The 19,079-nt window shown below is 46.2% G+C and overlaps 1 protein-coding gene across 7 annotated transcripts; it reads right to left on the bottom strand.

The window, feature by feature from the left end:
* Positions 1-4,183: 4,183 nt before the first annotated feature.
* LOC101790301 (endonuclease domain-containing 1 protein) lies at positions 4,184-18,099 on the bottom strand. 7 transcript variants are annotated; one of them, XM_072042258.1, is made up of 4 exons: positions 17,692-18,099; positions 11,182-11,268; positions 7,572-7,898; positions 4,184-5,875 (listed from the first exon to the last, which is right to left on the bottom strand). In XM_072042258.1, exons 1-4 carry the CDS (start codon positions 17,749-17,751, stop codon positions 5,330-5,332), a joined length of 1,020 nt encoding a protein of 339 aa, XP_071898359.1. In that variant the 5' UTR covers positions 17,752-18,099; the 3' UTR covers positions 4,184-5,329. The 7 variants fall into 7 exon arrangements, with proteins under 7 accessions (XP_071898359.1, XP_071898505.1, XP_071898446.1 ...); XM_072042404.1 differs by having other exon boundaries at positions 11,182-11,255; positions 17,692-18,078; XM_072042345.1 differs by having other exon boundaries at positions 11,182-11,324; positions 17,692-18,076.
* Positions 18,100-19,079: the final 980 nt, after the last annotated feature.

The raw sequence follows: 19,079 nt of genomic DNA, 5'->3' as shown, positions 1-19,079 counted from the left end.
TGCTCTACATGCTGCTTGCGCAAGTTGCATGCCAGGACCCCGCTGTGCAATGCCCAAGAAGTCCTGATGGGATGAGGGCTCCCAGAGCAATGCTCAGAGCCCAGTGATATTGGAGAGGCTCCAGGGGAGGTGGCACCATTGGTGTCCCCAGGAAGCCTCCCACGTCCTCAGGGAAGCTGGTCGTGGTGCTACTGCAAGCTGACAAGAAGGTTGCTTTCGCCCAGAGGGTCTAGGGCAAGGAGGAGGGTATCAGAAACACCCTGCTTCAGCGTTTCCAGGTCAAAATTCTCAGAATTTCCATTTCAAGGGGAATTTGGAAACTTCTTGGGGTTTTGTTCTGATTCAGATTGAAACCACATTTTGAAATGACAAAATTTCCTGTGCACGAATAGTCCTGTTTTCCAGCTCTCTTTGCTCAAAACCAAAAGTTTCTTACTCCTCTAATTCTTATTGTTTTTATACTGCTGAAACCCCCTATCCTCAACAAAGTTCTGATTAAGCACAGCATATGAGGAAAATAATAAAAATGAAGGGTTTTATGATGTCTGTTTTAGCCTTAGGACACAGTATACAGTAAAAGAAAGATAATTCTTCTGTTTTCTTTTTATGGATGGGAAACTTCATAAATCAGCCTCAGTCCAAGACCAGTGCTCCATATATTCAGAGTGAGATCCCAGAGCCTTGGAATTAAATTATTATTTACCATTTATGCAAGTAGCAATTTGTTAAAACGGGTCTTCAACTAAGAAAATGTGAGCAGGTTACTCAGGACAAGATTAGGCTCAGCTAACATAACTGCAGAAAGAGATGCTGTTGTGCAATTTGTCAGAAACAGGGTGCAAATTTACATTATAAATACTGTACTTGCCAATGTGATACTTAGAAAGCAAACTTTACTTCATATTAGGAGACCTGAATATATTGCTCTCACTGATATCATCATGATATGCTAAAAAAAAATCATTTTCAGCAGATATTCTGAGTGTTGTGCAGAATCACACAGACACAGCATAAAGCCTTTCAGCTTTTTTTTTCCTCTTTTCTCTCTCTCTCTTTTTTTTTTTTTTTTTTTTTCCCAGCGCTAAAAATGATAATTTCTTCTCAATTTTCCTTCCTGCTGAAGGCTTCCTCCAAGCCCAGTTTATCTGTCAGGTGTTTTCCTCTTCCTGATCTACAGTTTTGCTACCTCTGTGAAAATATATCCAAGCACACAGTCATTTTCACTGTGCCACTCCCCTTTTATAAACTTACATCAGACAGAGCTGTCTCAAGCCTTTAGTCCTTATACTCATAACACTGTTTCTCCAACACCAGAATTTGCTCTAGGAGTTGCCAGCCATGCTTTAGCCCTTCGATTCAAGTAAAGGTACCAGAGATCAGAGAGAAGGTGCTATAAAAATGCAAAGATCCACTTTTTTTTTTTTTTTTTAACAATATTATTTCATGTTTGGATGAAGAGTCAAGAGGGAAAACAGTTTTCAAGATCCGAGCTTTTTTGGTGACCTTGTAACTATGTCTTACATGAAAAAATAGAAGAGAGGAACATTCAGTTTGTTAAAAAAAAATATAATAATAATAATAATAATAATAATAATAATAATAATAACAATAACAATAACAATAACAATAATATCTAATAGCTCCTCGTAAGATAAAGCAGAAGCTAGGTAAATGGAAATGACCCCTTTCCTTTTTGTAAGATCCATGTTTAACTGAAGTCAGGAAATTCCCAGTAGGACCTCCTGTAAGATTCAGTTGCGTGGTGACAGACGGGACCCCATTTCTGCTTCTTGCTTTGGAGATGCTCAGAGACCCCAGGTGCCATGGGAAAACCTCTCCTGTCTTGCCTTGGTACCTCCTGGTTGCCTCCTCCCAAAAGTGGGGAGAAAACCTCCTCCACCAGTCCTCAGTGTGCTAAAAACCCAGCAGGACCCTTTTGGATGGTTCCTGGCTGGGGAAAAGGCTCAGCTTTAGCCAGGCTTGTGTAGGGCAGAAATGTCTGCTGTGCCCACAGATCTGAAACACCAGGAGAGCAGCACCTGCAGCCTGGAACCCCTCAGATATTCACAAGGTACAAAAGCACCATTAATTTCATTTAACGTGGGAGGGACCAAGGTATGGGTTGCGTCTGCTGTCACAAGAGCCCAGCCGCCTTGTGGCATGAGGGTGTAGGCAACAGAAGCAGCTGAGATGCCCCACCTCTGAGCTCCTCACCTGCTAATTCACCCTTTTTCTGGTGCAGGCAGGACAGAGCAGCCTGCTCACCGTGCGGCTGTCTGCTCTCCTTCCTCCACCCACGCTACATGGGGGTGTTTGCAACCCAGCCATCGCTGCACAAGGTAATGCCTCAGTCTAGACCACACAGGAAGCCTGTGGCAATGCCAGAAATAGTAAGTGACGCCGGGAATTTGGAGGAAAGCTGCTTCTGCTCCTGAGTCCTGCTGCCAGCCTGTCCTGTGCTTGCTCGGCCACTGTACGTGCACGGAGAGGTGGCCTGGGAAGGACACTTGGTCCTCTGTTGGCCAGAGGGGTTCCTCAGAGATGTGCAGTGTGATGAGTGTGTTTCCAGGCTGAACTAATTAAATGCTAGGCTTTTTTGTTCATTCGTTTGCTTGTTTGATGGGATGGGTAACACCTAGAGGCCCTCGAGCAGTGGCAGGACCTCTGGGCGAGCTGCTGGCAGAGCTGCGTGCCCCTTCAGATGCCCCAAAAGGTGATGCAACCAGCAATAGCTCTGAGCTACCAACGCCCCCCTACAGCCCCCACTAATAACCACTTCTTCCTTCATGTCTAAAGTCCTGCTGGCACCCAGATCTCCCCCCACAGACAGACAGACACAGAGCAGAGCAAGCTGTGACGTTACCTTCCCAGCTCAGGGGGGCTGCATCTTCCCAGCAGGCACACGCATGGCTCACGGGGCGGCTTTGGGCTCTGTCCCTATGTCCCATTCACATCCAGGATCAGCAGAAACCAGAGGAAACCCCGTAAGAAAGCTGCCCGGAGGCTGTTCCAGGAGCTGAGGGCCTTGGGGCTGGGGCAGCCCTCTGCTCAGCTCGCCCCTGATATCTGCTGGAAGGCAGCCTCCAAGCTGATTCATTTACTCCTTTGGCTTCCAATGCATTTCATGTGCTCGCAGAGGAGGGGAGGGCATTTCTGGGTACCACTGGGGGAAACGGTCCTGGGGAGGAGAACCAGGGAGCTGGTGGAGGTGTGAGTCAGGGGGTGGCTGGGCTATGGGGAGCCGGGGGGATTCCAGCAGGGCCTGGAAAGCGGGGGTGGCTGGAGCGGTGAGGATGAGTGTGGTTTTCAGGCATGAGGAGGTGGGGTGAAAGAGTCAGAGGAGGCCCATGAGTAACTGCAGAGGGGGCTGCTGGGCTCCCTCAACCTGAAATAGCAGCGGCAGTTTCACCCCGTTGGTGGTTTCTGATGTTTTGAAATAATTGGGCAGGGGACCTGGGACCACACGGGACTATCAGGAAAGAGGAAAATATGAGTGGTGGCCCTGACTTTCCTCCTGACTTTGTCCTCCACAGATACTCTCCTGCCTCACTTGGCAAAAAGTGAGTTATTATTGTTGTTTAAGTTATTGTAATTTAAGTGGGTTATTATTATTGCTGCTCTTGGTAAGGCAGGTGAAGATGACAGGAGCAGATGTTCACGATGCTACCTGGCACTGTACAGAGGTCTGGGGCCGGACCTGATCACCTGCACTAGGGTGTCCAGAGCCACTGGAGATGCTCTTGAGGACCTGAACCCACCCTGACTGCTGGCCCGTGGTGGGTGCAGATGTCCCCAGGACCCTGCAGCAGGTCATCAGACCCGCAGTATACCTCAAGGCATCTCAGCTGGCCCAGGATGCCTGTATTTATGCAGCTGAGCTGATCTCCTCTGCAACCAGAGCTCCGAGGCCCAGGACCCATGGAGAATGATCCACCACGATGACACCATGATCTACCTCATGTGTGCAAGTTCATAGGAAAAACATCAGGACCCTGATGGTAACACTTCCATAAGTGTTGCCACATCTTCAGATTGCATTTGGACAGCCTGCCTTTGGCAAGGAAGCTTTCTGCAGTAGGGCATTACCAGGAGTGGAAATGTCAGTGGGAAGTAACTTTTGATTTACTTAATGTGACCCTAAGATCCAGCACTGGAGCAAATAAATTGTGAACTACTCAGAAACTAAATTATATTCCATATATTGACTTTTTATACCAACGAACAGATCTTAAAATGGAAAAAAATAAATCAATTACATATAAATCTGTGAAAAAGGTTCAGAAGTAGAGCAGAAAATAAAGCTATCCCACCGCCGTATCACCGAAATTTATCTTTGACTAGTCAAAGTCTTCTGTATATTTGCTCCTTGAGCCTGGTTGCCTATTACCTCAGCACTTGTTCTCAAGGTACAGGGTCCAAAAACAAGCAAACAAAAATCTCCTAGTAAATTTACATAAGCATGGCCTTCATGTAAGCTCAGGGTTAGGGAGCCTAATGATTCAATGCAGGTTATTTCCTTCCTTCTCCTTGTTTTACCTTGTTGCAGACCTCAGCGGAGCTGGGATGTTCCTCCTACGCTAAGTTGCCTTCCTTCTTTCCTCCTTCCTCTCTCCCTCTGTCCTTTGCTGATGTCCTTGGCTGTGTCAGTAGGATAATCCTTACAGACTATCAGCAATCCTTGGGCTCTTTGCTTGTTCCAGAATCAATCACAGCATCGCTGAATGGCTGAGGTTGGAAGGGACCTCTGGAGATCCTCTAGCCCAAACCCCTGCTCAAGTAGGGTTAGACAGAGCAGGTCATCCAGGACTGTGTCCAGCTGGGCTTTGAATATCCCCAGAACTGGAGACTCCACAACCTCCCTGGGCTACCTGAGCCACCCTGCCATGAGATCTTTCCCAAGGAGGTGAGGGAGAAGTCAGCAGCATGCTATCAGTCATGCCAGATGAAGAAGGGAAGGAAATACATTCTGTATACGGGCATGGAGAAAAAGGAAACAAACAAACAAAAAACACAAACAAGAAAAAAAAATAAAAGAAAAAACCTCTCTAGTCTTAGCGACTAGCTCCAATTTCCCTGCCCATGGGCTTTTATTCAGATTGCCCCTCCAGAGCTTCCAAAGACACTTCCATGAAAGTTCATTGCTAGGGTGGGCGGCAGAGTAGGAAAGCAAACCAGGTGGAGGCTCTGCTGGCCTCTTCCTTCCTTTTTTTTAGAGAAGATGGTCCCAGAAACAAAGCTGGAAAGCAGCTAGAGAAGGAAGGATGAATGGCACACAGTGCACATGGTGCTGCTACTGGCTCCCTTTTACACCCAGGAGGTGCAACGAGGCTCATTCCCGCGGACAGTCGCTATCAAAGAGATAAACTTGGTCCCTCCCGTAGAGCTGGGTCAACACCTCCTCCAGCTCCCCCAGTGTGAGCATATGGACCTCGTTCTTGTCATTCTCAGCAATGACAGCCCAAGATTTCCTGTGGTTGTTGTCCACCTCGCAGCAAGCACTCGACCAGATGTGGCTGGGCTTGTTGACCCTGCCCTTGGCGATGTAGTTGTTCCCGGGCACGGCGCCCACCACGATGTAGGTGGTGTTACAGCTCTGCGTCCTCCTCATCATGATTTGCTGCTCGTAGTTGTTCCAGGCACCGCCGTTGAGTTTCTCATCCTGGGGAATTATGTTGGTGAGGCTGAAGGTGGCCAGCCTGCTGAAGGAGTCGGAGTGGTGGCCGCTGGGGTTCAGGTGGCCCCGGTTCAGACCCGTCAGGTTCTTGTAGTCCTGGAGGACAGCCTGGCTCTTGCCGAGCTGCTCTAAAGTGACGTTGAAATAATTCAAGAGGGTCCATTCTTTTTCCATCGTTTTGGGATAACTTAAGCCCATCAGCTTGAAAGGTAAAGAGGAAAGTGTGTTAGCATTGCGGATGGGAATAAAAGAGCAGGTTTCTGTGGAGCACAAGTCTCTGAATGCCAAACACTCATGTTTTTTTTTTTTTTTTTTTTTTTTGTGTCATTTCAGTGTGTGAAAACTCAAATCAAAGAGAAATCTCAAAGCTGCCCCTCCCCAACAAATACACGAGATTAAAATAAAATAAAGCTCAAAATGTGGCTGCACTTGATCTGACTTGTGACCTTTGAAATCCAGCTGGCAGCAGGAGAGTGGGCGGATGATGAGGCAGTGAGAGTTTTCCATTCTCCCAGGTTTGAGAGGTGACTTTGGCGAGACACATTTGTGACACATCTGGTTCCCTTTCCTCCCATCTCCTAACCCCACAGCTGCCCCGGGGCTCTCCCCAGCTCCTGCCACCCCCATTAATCATATCCAACCTTCATCACCTGCATCTAATCACCCTGTCACCAGCCCTGGCCTTTGCTCCATTCAGCCCCATTTCCACAGCAGTTTTTCTCTGTCTCTATGTTTTTCGTGCCTTTTTTTTTTTAAGTTCAATCTGTCAACACCCTTGTGTTTTACAGGCTTGGGGAAAACAAGAGCACAGATGTCCTATTTAAGGCTTAGGTCTCTTGGGGAGTCCTTGCAGATGGACAGGATGGGAAGAGGATGAGGAGAGCCCATGGGACTCCCAGGGAAAGGTGAGGAGGACTCATTCCCTCTGATCTGCTCCGATTTTGCTCCCCATTTGGGAAGAAGCATGTATATGCTGCAGGCATACCACACTTCTGAAACACCAGTGTTTGCCTCCTCTAACCCCATGCCCAGGGAAATGGGTTGGGAAACCCATCCTAGAGGTGAGGTTTCCCAGGGAGGGCTACAGCTCGTTACAAGGATGAAGCTTTTTGCTCTAATAACTAAGCAAAAATACCTCAGTGCAAGTGAGATCTGGTACCACTGTGCTAATAACGTTTCTCAGAGCTGAGCCATGCCAGGGAACACAGATGTTTTCCTTCTGCAGCATCACTGAAAATAAGTTGGAAATAATCAGCCTTTAAAGGCAGCTCACAATTCCCAAAGAGAGCTGGGAAACCCAAATATCAAAGGGCACCACGCTGCAAAAAGGTCTGTGAAGAAAGTTAGCCAAATTACAGATTTTGCAGATGGCCTGGGGTGATGGTCCAGGATGAAAAGAGAAATTTTTATCCCCTCTGAATATTGTCAGTGGCACCATACCAAATTTATTGATTGAGTTGCTATGGCCAACAAATGCAAATGCCTTTTATATATATATATATATATATATATATTCTATAACACCTTTCTTTCCATATTTAGGAAAACTTTTTGGCCTTCCTTTGGAACAGGACACATGGCCTTCTTCTGTGGCTCATTCCCATCAAATTTAGCTGCTGTTGGCCATCTCTTTGCCGTGGTTTGTTTCCCCACTCCAGCACAGGACAGGAAAGGGGGTGCATTACACAGTGTGATATCAGGTAATTTGTCTTTATGTTCCCCTAAGTTCAATGCTGAAAAATGGGCATTTTTAGTGCATGACTCATCTCAATCTCCTGATGACATCTCAAATTCATCAGAGGAATTGCACTGCAAGGGGACAGATAAGATGAATCCCATACAGTTATGCCAGTTATGCTTTTAATGAGTTTGATGTATGGAAAGAAAGGACACTCACCTGGGGCTCAACCAGCCACGTTTTAGGTCTTTTGCCAGGCCCAGGCTGGTACAAGTAAGCAGAGTACACGGGAATACGCCTGCTCCTGTCGTACAGGGTGGCAAAGTAATACTGGTTCTCGTAGCGCTGGCAGATCCAGGCTGGGTTCTCTGGCTCCAGGGCATCATTTGGGGGGGTTTCCCGGAAGAAAAACTGGGGGCATGAGCTTTCAAAGGACGTCACCACCTCGCCACGTCCCAACCAAAGGCAGCTGGAGGAGATCTGCAGCAGAATCAGCAGCAGTGGTGGCATCGCGGGGAGGACTCTGAGGGATGGGCTCTTGCTCACCTGGAGGTCAAATGCAGACAAGATAAGAGAAAGCTCGTCAAACCTGGAGTCATTTTTGTCCTTGTGGCAGAGAAGGTGCCTTTGAAAGATCAGGGAGAGAACATTTTCTCCTCTCTTGGATAGAGAAAAATCATCAGGGGAATATGGGTGGAATTTAGGATAGGTTTCAGTGCCTCGATAGGGCAGCAGCAGCAGATTTCAGCCCCTCTGAAGAGTGACCCGAACCCACTCCGTGTCTCATCAGCTCACACAGCAAAGTTTTCTTGGCAAAACTAATGCTTCTGCTTTGATAATAATAATAATAACAATAACAATAGTAATAATAACAATAGTAATAATAATAATAATAATAATAATAATAATAATAAATTGGCCAAGCTGGTAACATAAGCATCTCCACAGGTCAGCTGCTGGAGGATCCCAGCTGGATCACAGGGGCATGAAGAGAGGTCCACATTCAGCAGACATCTGGTGCTGGACCAGGGACCTTCCTTCCAGCCAACCCATTTGGCCAAGAGCTCAGTGGGAAGGCTGAGTCCTGAATCAAAGTCCTGAATCTCAGCATTTTGTGTCTTTTTTATGTATGTATTTTTGGTTGGTTGTTTTCCCACTTAAATCAGATGTATAACCCCAAATGGTCCAGCCTGGGGTCCTGGCTCTCAGGCAGCTGACACTGGGCAATATGCATCCTCCTTGCGTGTGGGGGGAGTCCAACCCCAAAAATGAGCTCACAGACAAACATTTGGATGCAGAGAAAGGACTGAGAGGATGGTAGCAGCAAATGTAGCAACACCAATATCGAGGGACAGCTCTTCCCGTGATTACACAAAATTTCTACCCATTCGCATCTTCAGCTTTTCTGGTTATTTTTTGCTATACTGCAAAAGGAGCTGGCACAGGAATTTCTATTTCTTGTCCAGAAATAGTCCTATTTCATCTTTCTCAGGTGTTGACGTGATTGTTGGCAGTCAGCAAGATCTTTCTGTTTGGAGAGAACTACTCCAAATTTTCCTGTGATGCAGGATGCTTTATCTTCTCTCAGCTGCACACAGGCTTTGGGATAGCAGTGATATTTCCATTTTCATTGCTAGACGTTCAACTGAGTGGTTTTAAAATAATTAGCATTTGAAATAAGGCTGATAGGAGAGGCAGCTGAAAGATTCACAGGAGTGAAAGCTGCTGTTGCCTCTGAAACACAAAGCCCACCTTTGGCTGGGGAAGTGTCTGAGCTGCTGGAGGCTGGGAAAGTCACCTTGCACATTGCCCTTTTTGTATTATTTCCCCTGACCCTCCTGTATTAATTTCCATTGGATTCAGGAGATTGAAATGGAGATACCCTTGGTCTGACACAAGGCATCAGGTCCTTTATCTCTTTACTAGCACTGGATCAGGAACGTGGTGACAGCAAGCTGAAAACTAGGAGTGAACCACAAGAGGTGATTCATTCCAGTACCCTCTAGAGCATGACAGTAGCTGACCCATCTCAGGCAGGAAAGGTGCCTCTATTGCACCACCCCCTCCACAAGCTTTATATAAATATATATACTCACAAAAAACTGATTTCATTTCAGATATATAGAAACCAACCTACCGTGTGAAAGAGCAGTGCATAGATATGTTTATTCACGTGATTCTGTTTGCAGCCCCAGAGCAGCAGAGGATTTTCAAATGCCCCTGCTACAGCCTGAAACTGGCTGTGGCTGGGGGGTGGTTTATATACGATCTCCAGGAAAGGAAATTTGGCAATAATTCTGTTTTACTGGATTATTTGAGTAGGATTTAGAGTGAAGTCGCCCTGGGGTGGAGCCAGGACTAGTGTTGCAGATGTGTTTTTCCAGAGATCTTTTTCAAGGTCATGGGCAGAATAAGCTCCCTCCTCTCATTCAACAGTTTGGTGTGAATTTTCCAGGTGACTTGGCAACTGAAACTTACAGGTTCATTATGCAAGGTATTTTGTGGCATTTCTGATAACCTTGAGTCAAGCCTTTCCTATGGCTGTGAGCCAGACTCTGCCCGTGGGCCAAAATAAGGTCTTGAATCTACTTTTTTCCTGAAATTGCACGTGAAAGGGGGTACGAACCCAAAGCCAGCTCCCATCTGCTTGGTTCGTGCTGTGATCAGCTGGCAGTAATTCAAAGATAAGGAATGCTCCCAGATCAGGTGTACCTGGCTGCTCCAGCCATCCTCAGGTCAGGAGGAGACTCTGCACCCAGTATCTTCAGTGCATCTCCTACAGCTTTGATCCAACAGCTCTGGGACATAATTTTAGCATTATTGCTGCAGGCCCAATGGAGCCGGGTGGGTTAGCTGAAAAGATGTGCCCTGTTCAGCCCAGGTCATGCTGCTTCATTCCAGTGCACAAAATAACCTTGGGGCATATGAAAATTCACACGAAACATGATAACACCGTGTTTGGGAGATAATTAATAATAAATAGCATTGATAAATGCTATAGTGATGATGATATCATGATGATGGTCATCATCTAGATGAATAATTAAAAAGAACACACTAGAATCTGTTGTCCTACAATTAAACAACTGAGTTAACCATTGGGCACCTTCTTGTGCATCTGTTCCCAAGGCTTCCTCCACTTACTGCTTCCCCAAGGTATCTTAGATCAGTTCCAACATGTGGCTGGGGCAATAGGTGAGTTGCAGAGGCAAAACCTCTTCCAAGTGTCCCACCAGGCTTTGATGTCTTTTCCAGAGAGGTGACACACTGCCAGCCTCAGCAAGGGCTGCAGCTCGAGCATGATCCAAGGGATTGGCTTCTGGCAATGCCAGTCCAGAGTGGGTTGATTCATTCCCTTTGGGAATAATGTTCCTTCTTCAAGGTTTCGGTCTAAGCATAGCCAAAAGTGATATATATATATATTTATATATATATATATATATATATGTTTGGTTTTTTTTTTCCAGATCCCACTTGATTTCATTATTTCCTCAAAGACCAAGGTTTAGTTCACACAGTGACAAGTTTCCACTTTCCTCCAATCTCTGTGGCTTTTAAGTACATCACTCATATTCTCCAGATTTTTACTGTCTACTTTTCTATGCTCGAATTTCTTTCCTGGGCCATTCCTCCTCCCCTTGTCCTCTGTAATATAAAACATTAAATCCCTGCCAAGTATACACCTGTGTAAATTCTGATTTTCTCCTATGGAGGAGGTTAGATCTCAGAAACTGCAGCCCACCCTTTGTCCGATGTACTTATTCTGAAACTTAAGGAAATAATTTAAAAGAAATACATCAGTCAGCGATGAGGAATGAGCAGGACTTACCTTGAAGGAGTATCTCAGGTGAACTGTCACCTTGTTCTTCCCCCTTGAGAAACAGCGACGTGTCGTGAGTCCCACTGCAATAAATACCTGTGGTGGTGTTACCTTGCTAGGCAGCTGAACTCCACCACAGCCGCTCTCTCACTCTTCAGAAGAGGAGGGGAAGAAGTAAAGGAAAGAACAACTCATGGGTTGAGATAAGGACAATTTAATTAAAGGGAAAAATAATTATTAAGGAAAGATTGCTATTAATTGAATGATTTAACTAAAGGGGAAAAAAAGGAAAAGGGAAATGGGAGGGGGAAAGGGAAAAACAAAATAAAACAAGTAAAGATTGTGTGGAAGTGCAGAAGAAAGAAATTGCTCTCTACTCTCCACAAATGAGCGATGCTTGACCATGTCCTTGAAGCAGGGCTTCAACGCACGTAGCTAGTGTTTGGGAGGAGGACCGACGTTTTCACAACGAGAACCCAACCCTCCTCTTGTTTTTCTTTTTCCACTTTTTATTGCTGAGTGTGACATCATATGGTACGGAATATCCCTTTGGTTGGTTTCGGTCAGCTGCCCTGCTGATGTTCCTTTCTCTCTTTTTTTTTGCCCACCCCCTAGGAGGGTTAGGGAGAGTCCTGATGCTGTGCCAGCACTGCTCAGCAGCAGACACAACACTGGTGTGATAACACTGCTGTTCCAGCTACAAGAGCAGAGCACAACACTGTATGGGCTGCTGCAGGGAAAGTTAACATCCCAGCCAGACCCAGTACAACCCAGTCATAAATCTTCCCCTTTTTATAAAAAGTGAAGCTTACCGAAAAATGTAATTATTCCAGGGAGATTTGCTCATGCCTGCCCAGAAATGGGACAAGTGCAATTTTCTATTTCCTCACAATTTCTCCCAAGTTTGCTGACTGGCGTCACATGTCACAAACAGACTGTGTTTGGTGACTTCCCTCCCCATTTCCTCATTTCTCGTGGGGCTCTGTTCTCAGCCGACTGCCTTTGGGGACATTAGATGCCACAGCCTGTCTGAGCACACACAGGTGCCCTGCTCTCCTACAGCCTCTCAGAACACAGTTAATATGATCAGGGCAGGCATTTCCCTTCCCTGACTGTAAAGGTTTTGTAACAGCATTGCCAATGCCATCCTGTAGATTTGGGGGGCATATAACTGCCCCGTTCTTTATTCATTACATTTTCTAGATACAGAAAGAGCATTTCAAAATTATATCTCACTGGACAGGTCCTCTCCCATGTCTGCACCAATACATGAACCACAAGCACCTTCTTCTCCTTTAGTACAGTGCTTATCAGACCCAAATCCCCTGTTATACAACACAGCCAATACGCAAATTGCCCCTTCCAGGGAGAGTAAGTATGGAGAGAATTGCAAATTGCTCTGCTTGCTGCTTTAGACCACTGCTGAGCCCATGTTCAAGCAACATCCCAACCTGCACGGAGCAGAGGCTTGGTGGAGATGGGTTCTTCCACTAGGAGTCAAATAAAAAGGGTTTGGGGGGATGGATGCAGATGCTGCATGCCTCCGAAATCAGAGGGAATGACAAGAATTGACTCCCACGGTCTCTCAAAGGACAGCTGAAGGAAAGATGATGGTTTCCTACATCAGTGGGAGAAATGGGACTAAAGATTGTTGATGACAATGACCAACCACCACCTACTGTAACTGGGGAGCATCAGAAGTTGGGACCTGGGCCAGAAAAGGGCTTGACAAAAGGTGAGGAGTCTGATGCCATGGCAGTGCCAGAGCCTGGCCACCGGAAGAAAATCAGAGAATCAGCTTGGCTGAGGCTGGGAGGCGCCTCTGGAGGTCGTCTGGTCCAAGCCTCCTGCTCAAGCAGGGCCCCCAAGGGCAGGTTGCTGTCTCGAGGCACCGGAGCAAAGGGATTTGGGGACTCAAGTTTAGAACAGCACCTGATTGATGCCTCTGAAGAAAAATAGTAAGATGTTGAGGCTGGGGTCCTGGCAATGCTCACTGGTCCTCTGCTTTTAACATGGTAAAATGGCAGGTTATTGCTGCTCAAAAGAAGTCACTACATACAGAGAAAGGAAGAAAACAGGCAGCCAACATCAAGTTTCACTTTTTTTTTCAAAAAGGACTTAAAAAATTCACAGCAAAACAAGAAGTAGGCAAAGCAGATATCAGCTAAGGTGATGCAATCAGGACCCAGCTGTGAAATCAAAAACGCAGTGGAAACATGGTTCAAGTTCTCAGAAGGCCTGGTGGTGAAATCCCACACAGAGTAATGTATAACGAGCCAGTCTTGGAAAACAGAATGTTTTTCCATGCTGCTGACATCAATAAAAGCTAATCCAGGGTCACCCTAGAGGTGGACCAGCCTGGATTGTTATGTGGGCATTTTGCTGTTGGAACCCAGCTGGGTTGTGAATGAGCGACCAGTGGGAATAACGTTGGACTTTTCCACATGTACATAGTTTTATTTAATCTGGATTTTTTTTTTTCCAGAGTTTATCAAAAAATAAATAAATAAAAACGTGCTGTGACTGAAATATAGACAACACTCAAAGAATACTGTAACAGCAAGTTGGTGAAATAACCAGAAGAAGCCACGGATCTCACACCCTACTCCCAAAGCCTATTATGTCATGTTTTTGCATTTCACACATGTTTATAAAAATGGTGCTCTAATGCTTAACAGCTGGCACTGTTCTGCCTTCCATGTCAGTACAGACAATGGTTGCATGGTATCCAGAGCTGCACACTTTCTGGATGGAGCGGAGGTGTGTAAGAGATGTTGCACACCCTCTCCTGCAGGCCAGCTTACAGGGGGTTTGTCCTGAAAGACAAAACTTCACTTCTTCAGCTCTTAAAGAGATCAAAAAAAAAAAAAAAATCCTATTAGATCCTCCAGTCTTCTCCTGGTCATGTGGGATTTTTTCTTGGGAACTTGGAGATGTGTCCATGAAGTAATTTGAACATTTTTTCCATGTCATGGTTGAAAAGAAATAGTGTTTGCAGTATTTTTTCTAGGGAAAGTGTGTGGGTGTCCAGACCTGGCTTCTCCACAAGGATTTTTTTCTTTATTTTATTTTTTATATTTATTTATGTTCCCTTTCTATGAGATGTTAAAGGCTGCTGCTACAGCAGTCCAGCTGAGGAGAAATACAAACACCTCTTGTGACTGCAGGGCAGGAAGGAGAGGATTTAAAACCAGCAGAGTCAGACAGAGGAGGGCACTATTTCTTCCGAAAAACAAAATAAATAAATAAGAGGTGCCACCAAAGCCATTTTTTGACGCTTCTTTCCCCATGGAAGAAGCAAGCGAGGAGCCACAGAGCTGCTATGTAGCTTGAGCAGCGCAGATGCTCAGGAAGGAGCAAATCACAGCAGCAGGAGCCACGGGGGCAAAATAAATCCCAATGCAAGGGAGAAAAATACTGCTTGGACGTGGGCTGTGTTGTTCTGTTCTGTTCTCCTTAGCGGGCAGCAAAGATCCTGGCATCCCCCTGGCCACAGGCAGGGCCTGAAGATGTCTGGATGCTGGACAACCCTCAGAGACCTCAGGTTGTGGGAAGTGCTCTGTTGGTGCACAAGGCACAAGGGGAGCGTGGGCACCCTGGGGCCAGCACCAAGGGACATGGCACAGCTGTTGTCCAGGACTGTGCAAAAAGTATCTCAGTTATGGGGAAAATTAGGCAGAGAGGTAAGGATATAAAAGATAAATAAGGCTGCATAATCCATCAAAAGGACCAGAGCATAGTTTTAAATGGTTTACCTTGAGATATTATTATATTTTTTAATGCAATATCTTAAATGCTGACTTAGGGCCAGTCTTGCATTTTGGAGACAAATGCGGCCCCATAAGGATCAAGAAGCATTTTTAACATATTCCAGCTTATCGTGAAGACCTGGAACATGATTTATGTTGTAACCCAAATTTGGGCTACCTGGAGTTATTTTAAGCATCCGAACTCCATCGGACCAAGCACCACGGTCCCGGTGACCACAGGGTCTCCTCTCCGTCACCGACAGCGCATCGCCCCGCTGCAGAGGCTCAGCCAGCTGGCAGGTTGCCTGTGGTTTGCTTTCACTCTTTCAGTTTTGTTCAGCTTTTGGAGACCAAAAATCAATCCGTTGGTTTTCGCTTTCTGATTCTCCTGCAGCAGCACGGGGGCCGCCGGGGAGGGCTGAGCAGCCACCGAAACCTCACACCCCAGGCAAACACCCCGCTATTTCTGCAGGTTGGGTGATTCTGGGTGAAGAGAGGGCAGGATATTTGCCTGGGAGCAGAGGTAAAACGCAGATGGCAAAAGCAGAGATGTGATATTGATATAGAAGGAAAATAAGAATGATGTCCTTATACTTGTTTTATGACACACGAGAATCTTAAAATAATCTTATATAAAATAATAAGAGATATCCATCACCAAAATCTCTCTCTATGGGGTTCATCCTAATCCAGGCATTTGAAAAACACATTTACAAACCTGTCCTTTTTAGTCAATGGAGAGAAAAAAGGCATCTCCAGAGAGATGCACGCAGCCCAAATTAGGCAACTATATAAAATAGTTCAAATTAACGTGTTTATTTCTGTGTTGAGTACAAACGCAGTGTAAGCAGATAGCTCCGTCACAGATGTCTGGCTTTTACATACTCGAAGCATTGTGCAATCAATCCACCCCCTCTCTTGGTGCCTGTGGTTTTGGGGTGCAATGCCTGTATCTGTGAAAGCATCGCAGGCCAAGTCCCATCATCACTGGGGTTACGGCTCCAGGATTCAAGGCAGCTCCTTCCTATGTGCCCAGGAAGAAGCTGAGCTTTTGCACCATAGGATGAAAACTTCTGCGTCTTCACACCTCGAGCAGACTACAAGTGGTTGCAGACGCAACCCAGGTTATGTCAGGTTCATGGATTTCCCCACGAAAAAAAAATAATAAAAAATTAATTGGCTCAAAGATCGAAAAACTCAGCCCCGTGACTCAGGGGGAGGAGGCTGCCTCCCTGCTGATTTTAGGCTGCTGCATTACAAAATACAAGCACTGCATCGATGGGGAAATGCTGAACCCCTGCCAGTGACCACAATGCCTTCAGGTCAGGAGGCTCAGATCCCTCCATCCTACTCCTGTCTCCTCGCATGGCCTGGGTCATGGAAAATAGCACAAAAAGAGAAGACTAGGCAGATCTGGGATCTGGCCTCTTGCATTTTTAGGGTCTCAGGAGACCCCTTTTTAAGTGTTTATCCCACAACGAGCTTGCCTCATTCAACCTGCCAGCACTGTGGCTTCCCTGCTGTACCCAGAATAGTTAACCACAGCCTTCACTGCAGCCCGGCAAGGCGATTAAAATTAAACAGCTGTCAAGTTTAGCAAGCCTCAGTGAGCAAACCTTCTCACTTTCCCTGCAAGCCTGGAGCACATCTCGTCCCCTCTGCTCTGGGTTTTGCCCCGTGGGTCACTCACCTACAGCAAGGTGCAAGGTTACCCAGAGAAAAGCAACAGCCCTGAGATGATGCCCGTGTCAAAAAAAAAAAAAAAAACAAAAAACGAAACAACACAACAAAAGGGTCCTGGAGTGGGAGTATCTCACAGCCTGCAGCTGTTCCTCAGGTAACCTGGAAGTCCCGAGGAGTCAAAGCAGCTCTGTGGGATTTCCCTCTTTCCACCATGCTCTTATTCATGAGCTGCAGCAGCACTCAGAATTGTGCTTTGAGTTCACCGACAGGTTGCTCCTTCTGGAAACTGAACCAGGCTGTGGTTTCATACAGATACACTTCTTAAAGAAAAAGACATTTTCCCCAAAATTAAATTAAAATAAAATAAAATAAAATAAAATAAAATAACTTATTAATACAACCTGCTAATTAAGCCTCCTTTGGCTTGTCCTCCTGGAGGATGTTACATCTAAGGCCCAGAACTCACCACGTAGGTGGACTCCCGAATCCTGCTGGGATGTGGGAGGACTGAAACGACCCTAAGATATGCCACCAAAGTGGTCAGAGGCCTGGGGCACACATCGTAGGAGAGGCTGAGGGATTTGGATTTGCTGGGGATGACAAAAGAGAGGCCAAAGGGCAGCCCAACAGCTGCCTACAGCTGCTTAGAGCTGCAGAGAGAACGACATCAAGCTCTTCGTGGTGGAGCCAGACACTATAGCAAAGGGCAGCTGCCACAGGTAGTGGCTTGGGAGGTGCAGGTTAGAAGAAAATGTCTCTAGGAAGGTAGTGCAGGGCTGCCCCAGGCTATTAGGAAATGGCAGATGATGAACAAGGAGGTGACACACGGTTTAGCTGGATGAAACCATGACCAAGCCGCTCGAGAACTGGCAGCGCTTCTGCTTCAAGATTTGGAGACCTCCAGCCAATGTTTCCAGCTAACACTTCTCTGATCCCATGGTAGATGTGGCTCCCATCTTCTCCCACCCTAAAGCACACATCTGGAAAATCATAACAGGACTGTAGACGGCCAAATTCCCTGGTTTTGAGAGATTCATCTTAAGGTCTTCCCACAGCCCAAAGCCACAACACGTCACCAGGTACATACCTCGGAGAGCCCAGGGGAGGTCCCATTTCCAGATCCAGTGCTCAGAGTCCCCTGGGGCATGGACGAGACCCTGTCAGCTCATTTCATCCTGGAAGGGGATTTGGATGATATCCCACGGTCTCTGTACCTACCCAAAGCTGTGTTTCCACCACTCGGGAGCCCCAGGCTGGCCCTCTGTGTAATAAACAGCCCATGTTGCTGCATGTTAATTATGCCGAGGTTAATGAGCAGGTGCGTCAAGGAGATTCCAGTCTAGCTGCTGGCTCACCCCATATGGAAATCAGGCTGTAGGTTGCAGGTGGATGTATATCAGAGCATTGCTAATAAGGAAGAGCAGTCCCATGCCCAGGGGTCGTGCTTTGGGTTGTCCCTGCTGGACCTGGCATCCTCTGAAGTCCATGGAGGTGGCACAGGAGGAAGGGACAGATGTCCCCTATAAACACTTCACCTCTGCAGATGTCAGAAAAAACATGATGATGCTGTCTTGTAGGAGGATGGCAAATCCCACTGCAATGCAGGCATCATTTTCTGCTAAGAGCTGAAAGAAATCCATTGGAGGTGCTGAAGCTGCCAGGAGAGACCTTATTCCTGATAAGGATATAATCTTAAATATGCATTTTGTAATTTTATCTTTTTTTTTTTTTTTTTTTTTTTTTTTTTGAGCCTTTCTTGCCGTTGCTGAAAATCCAGATTTTGAGCAAACAGCTCCTTCATTCATAAATCTTGCTCAGTGCTCATGCTCATTGATTCCCCAATGTGTCTGGGATAAAAGGATTCAGACTTAACACTTAGCTTAAGGAAAGGTGATAAAACCACAGGGCATTAAGTGCTAAAATGCCATTAGGAGGTTGGTTTAGGACTTCATTCAATGCATTTATGAACTTTAAGGTAGGATCTAAGTTTAACAAAGCAAACAGCCTGTGATTACCAGCTGGGGCGTGATGGTTTTCTTATGCTGGACAGGGAGCATGAGCCAACCACCTAGGTTGGGTGTATATGGCAGGAGACACTTTGATTTTGATTGCCATGATCTGCTATTCTATTTCTATTTACTATTTTATTTTTATTTTCTATTTTTTACTATTTACTATTTATTTTCTATTTACTATTTCAATTATGCATTTGTGGCTACATCTGATCTACACGAAATCTGCTCACCACTACCTGCTGCTTAAAACTCAAGTGCAGGACACAAACTGGGGACCAGTGGGAACACAGAGCCAGAGCTCAGATAACACAGACCCGGTGCTGCATCACGATGAGTGGACGAGGAAAATAACCAGGTCTCCAGTCCTCACCAGGAACATTTTCTAACCGTGCCTCCATCACAACGAGCTGGCCCTGAAGCCAGGCTGGCAGAGGCAAGCAATTGCAACAGCCCTCTTCCA

This window comes from Anas platyrhynchos, chromosome 1, assembly GCF_047663525.1.
Source record: "Anas platyrhynchos isolate ZD024472 breed Pekin duck chromosome 1, IASCAAS_PekinDuck_T2T, whole genome shotgun sequence".
NCBI lineage: Eukaryota > Metazoa > Chordata > Aves > Anseriformes > Anatidae > Anas > Anas platyrhynchos.
Note: the sequence above shows the minus strand (reverse complement) of the source record. Positions and strands in the feature narration are given on the sequence as shown.

Coding starts and splice junctions, on each gene's coding strand:
- LOC101790301 (XM_072042258.1), bottom strand. CDS start 17,751: ATGCCCCAGGGGACTCTGAGCACTGGATCTGGAAATGGGACCTCCCCT. Junction 11,269..17,691: donor CCTCCCCTGGGCTCTCCGAG/GTATGTACCTGG, acceptor ACACCACCACAG/GTATTTATTGCAGTGGGACT. Junction 5,876..7,571: donor CGTGGCTGGTTGAGCCCCAG/GTGAGTGTCCTT, acceptor TTACCTTTCAAG/CTGATGGGCTTAAGTTATCC.